The 4813-nt window shown below is 31.2% G+C and overlaps 1 protein-coding gene across 1 annotated transcript; it reads left to right on the top strand.

Annotated features, from left to right (window-relative positions):
- The first annotated feature begins 3107 nt into the window (after positions 1-3107).
- On the top strand, positions 3108-4231 carry LOC111300238 (transcription factor WER-like). Its single transcript, XM_022895877.2, has 3 exons — positions 3108-3243; positions 3351-3480; positions 3737-4231. The coding sequence occupies exons 1-3, from the start codon at positions 3108-3110 to the stop codon at positions 4182-4184; spliced, it is 714 nt and encodes a 237-aa protein (XP_022751612.2). The 3' UTR covers positions 4185-4231.
- The last annotated feature ends 582 nt before the right edge of the window (positions 4232-4813 follow it).

The following is a 4813-nucleotide window of genomic DNA, read 5'->3' as shown; positions in this document are numbered from 1 at the left end:
TTCAAAAGCCTCATTTTGAGTAGTATCCTATAAATAAATTGCAATTTATGGTTAAGCTTCTGTGAAAGTAAGCATTTGCATTGCCAAGGTTAGTTGGCTTTTTATTTTTATTTATTTATTTAATTTTCTTTTCTGGTTTCAAAATGCAAAGGTCTATTTGCTAACTTGTTTGTATAATCCATTTGCTATCTGGATTTTGTTTGATAAAAAAAAGGATGAAAATGAATATTGATTAATAAATTATTAAAATTATATTTAAGTTTTATAATTACTTTTTATTTTATAATTTAATTATTGAATTAATAATTTTTTTTAATTCTTAGACATTTCTTTCTTTTTACAATCAAAGCGCCATTAACATTAAAATTTGAGATTTTCAATATGAAAAGGTTACATTTAAAATTTGAAGAGAAGAAATGTTTTTAACAGTTGACTCAATGGTGCCTACCAAGTCAAGTTTCAATTTTAAAAAACCCTACAAATCAAATCAAATCGTGAATATCTCCACTGTCAACTTTGATTCATGCTTACATTGTTCGTCAAATTAGTATTCACACGTGCTCTCGTGCGGCACGCCAGGGCCCAGCAAAACAAAGCCATTTTTCTTTCATACATTTTAAATTATATTCCTTCGACACAAATTATATTCCTTCGACACAAATTATATCTCTTCATTTGAAAGAATTCTACCCTCACTATTGTATATCCTTTGACCTTATTCTTTTATAATTAAACGTCCGTCCAATGAAGATCCAATAAACTTTGACGAGCTACATATCTTTTTGAAATTTTGCAAGCCCTTTCTAGATATCTTAAGAGAATAGTAATATACTTTTCTTTCATTTTCTGGTCTCCCAATTTCCTCTCCTTTGCCGATAATATATATATATATATATATATATATATATATTTATATCAACACCAATTTATTATCCTTTGATGAAAGGGCATAAGTAAAAAACCACCCTTCTAAGGGTGTAAATTGAACTTCTTTTCTTGATCATTTTTATATTATTGTTTATTTTAACAGCATCCTCGACAAATACAAATAATGACCATTACTCACTAGAGATCCATATTTTATATTTTTTTTAATGCAAAGAAGATCATAATTTGTGTTGGAGAGATAAACTACATTTGGAGTTCATGGGAGCATATCAGAGAGTTCATACATATATGTTGAATACTACTTGAACTTAAAAACTTAAGTTATTAAGTTTTTTGGTCATTCATGCATGTATAAAATATTTCATTCTGATTTTTTAATGATGTGAGATGTAAGATTCTTTACTCACATGTAAACCATATCACAACAATTTCTCCCATTCATTTGTGAGTTCTAATCAAGTCCCACCTCAGCTCCCTGTGCAAGTAAATTCTTTAACACCTCCTTTAGATCAGGTAACATCACATATTTGCTGCATCCAAGTTGAACCTTTAATACCGATGTTCAAATGCATGGAGTTGATGGATGCGGCTAACCTTCAATCTGCCAATAATCTCCCTCCTAGCAACATTATTGGGACTCGAACTGTGATTTTTTTGACTTTGATACCACTCGTTGGAGAGATAAACCATACTTAGAGCTCATGGGAGCATACTAGAGAGCTCATACATACATATTGGATACTATTTGAGTCTAAAAGCTTAAGCTATTAGGTTCTTAAGTCCTTTATGCATATATGGGTCATCTCATTCAAATTTCTTAATGATGTGAGATTTTTTACTCATATGTAAACTATATCCCAACAATTTGAGAATAGAGTAAGAGATTACATATACTAAAATTTAAACTTTAAACATGCTAGTTGTTTCTTTTTAAAAGTGATTGCATAAATTAATTTAGTTAAATTTTGGATTCTTCATGTTCTCATCATTAATCCTTTTAATATATACATTAATTATTAAAAGAAAATTTTAATAATATTGGTTGTTGCAAACCTAGTAATGGTTCAGTGGATAAAGACTTTCCTAGATGGAACTTTCCACGTTTTATCCTTTGCTTAAAAATTCCAACTTGGTGTGTGCATTGTCGTCTTCTTGTTAATTTTTATTTCATTTGTAAATGATTAATTTAATTAATTTTCATTTAAATTCTAGTGTTTTAGGGCTCCACCTTGACTTAAGAAAATTGTCTTTCGTTTGGAAAGAAAATAATAAGCATGTGTGGTCTTACTTTATGGAAGCTTAGATAGCCCATCGTTATTTATTTATTTTAATGACAGTTCCCTTTGTTAGATTTAAACCTACCAATTTACCTGTCTTACAAGTGGGTTTGTTAATGTAATATTATGTAATTTCTGTAATTATATTACAAAAATTAATATATTTAATTTAATTTGTGAACTCTATAAAATTATGCTTAAAATATTTTGGGACTTGAAATTTCAAGTTTCCAATTGCTCTAATACAAATTGAGGAGGTCCGTTCCTAAGATATTATCTGTTTTGATGCATTAGGCTTTATAGTTTTGTCAAAAAAAAAAAAAGTTTCAGAAATATGAATTCATGTCCTTTGATTATAATCTCTCATTTTGAATTGGGGCATTACAAGCTTATTCATTTTGGATTGCACTTAATTTTTATAACTCCCTGAATGAATAAATTAAACATTTAATTAATGTTAGCCCCCCATTTTAGACAATGCAATAGCATTTTTCACACGTTAAACAAATATTTTTTTGTTTCTATTGTAACAGGTACATGCAATGTATAACCAGAAATGCACTATAAAGACATTGACTGCATTAGTCTGTAGCCATTACTTACCAAACAATATTCCTACAACATTTCTTGTTTCTTTAATCAGAATCTCATATCTCCTTTTTCCATTTTTTTTTCGAATAAAAATTTCAACTTACCACAACCCATATCATGGAATAAAAAAAGACTCGTTGAGGTTCCAATTTTTTTTCCAAGAAAACTCGGTGTTGACCTTAACGTCATTCAAAAAGAGAGCCAAAATCTAGAAAGGAAGATACTAATTTAATTATATTATTTGCGTCTTAGACAAGTTGTTTACTTTGTTGATGATTAGAAATTTCGAAACATTTACAATATAAATAGAATCGAGAAACTCAAGTTCGATGTTATAGAGTCGTCTCGAAGATGGTGAGGCAACCAATATCCAGGAACAAAACATTTCTAAAGAAAGGAACATGGAACCCTGACGAAGATCAGAAGCTGATTGCTTATATAACGAGATATGGCATTTGGAATTGGAATGAAATGCCCAAATATGCTGGTATGAAACATCCCTAATTATGCTCAACTTTAATCATCTACAAGAACAAGCTATCGGTTTAGACTTTGTGATTAGAGTATTTTCATGCACTTCATTTTGGTTTGTAGGTTTGTCGAGATCAGGGAAGAGTTGCAGACTTCGTTGGATGAATTACTTGAGGCCTAATATAAAGCGTGGAAACTTCACCAGGGAAGAGGAAGAAATCATAGTTCAACTGCAAAAGAAGCTAGGAAATCGGTTAGTAACAATACGGCAACATTACCGTTTTGAACTCAGAACTTAGTTTAATTGGTTCATAAGTTTAGTTGGTTCATATAGTTATCTTTTGTGGCATCCAATAGATATTGGATTCAAATTCCAATATCTGTAACACCTTCTCCTATTTCCAGATTGATATATTGATAAAAAAGAAAAAAAACATTACTATTTTCAAACATAAGATTATAGATAGGACGATACGATTTCATTTTCACAAATTTCGATTAATTTTCAGATGGTCGGAAATTGCTGCAAGGCTGCCGCAAAGAACTGACAATGATATAAAAAACTACTGGAACACTCGCTTGAAGAAAACAGTAGAGAAGAACAATATTTCAGCATCAGGAAATACATCACCTGCAGAAATCAATTCAGGTATCGAAGCCAAGCAGGAGAATTCGTCTCACGCTGAATTCTCAATGTTCCTCAATACTTTGTTGGACTCACCAGTTCCTACATTGGATGACTTCCCTGAACCTGCAACCCCTTATAGTTATACTACGAACGATAATTTTGTTTCATCAGATTTTCTGGAGCAGCCACTGATGACAGTAGTAACTCTGTACGACCAGGATTGCCAAGCTATGTCACCAAATTCTCAACTGTGGCTCCATGAACCCATATTTGAATGTGATTCCTACTATGATCCTCTGGATAATTTCTGGCTCAATCCATTTATTTAGTGCCTAAAGAGTGAGAGCCGATCCCTTTGCCCTGCTTCCTTTTTCTTTTTTTTTTTTGCCCGATTGGGGTAATTTGAGCTATATCAGACTGTCAGTTCTATATGCTTTTCCCTTGTACGCGTGGGAAATTCGATGTCAACAAGTATTACTATTATAATATGGGTGCTCAAAGTGATACTGGTCTTATTAATTTGAACATACTAATGCTGGTGTGGTGCAATTAAGAAAACATAGAGATTGTCAAAATATTTGAGTTAGTAGAAACCAAGAAGTTATATATGTTACGAATCTGTCATATCGACAACAAATTCTGGGTGTTTTTATGTGCTTACAAGTATAGCAAGTTTTGTTTGGTTGTAAGGAAAAATATTCAAGTAACACTTCTTCCTTAAAAGAGAAAAAGACGAAGAAGAAGAAGATCAGCAAGAGTTATAATACAAATTCTGGTTGTTTTCTAGCACTTTTACATGGGTTATTGCTGTCTACACTTCAGCTTGCAAGTCCAAAACATGTGGTAGTTAGAAAGTTGTCTTGAAAAGCTAAAGGGTAAAATTGCTTAGATTTAGGGCAGGTAGTGGTTGATAGACGAGATAATTTTGATATAAAAAAAAATAAATAAAAAAAAAATA

Source organism: Durio zibethinus, chromosome 18 (assembly GCF_047325235.1).
Source record: "Durio zibethinus cultivar Kanyao isolate XHJ-2024 chromosome 18, ASM4732523v1, whole genome shotgun sequence".
Lineage (NCBI taxonomy): Eukaryota > Viridiplantae > Streptophyta > Magnoliopsida > Malvales > Malvaceae > Durio > Durio zibethinus.
This window is presented reverse-complemented; position numbering and strand designations above follow the sequence as displayed.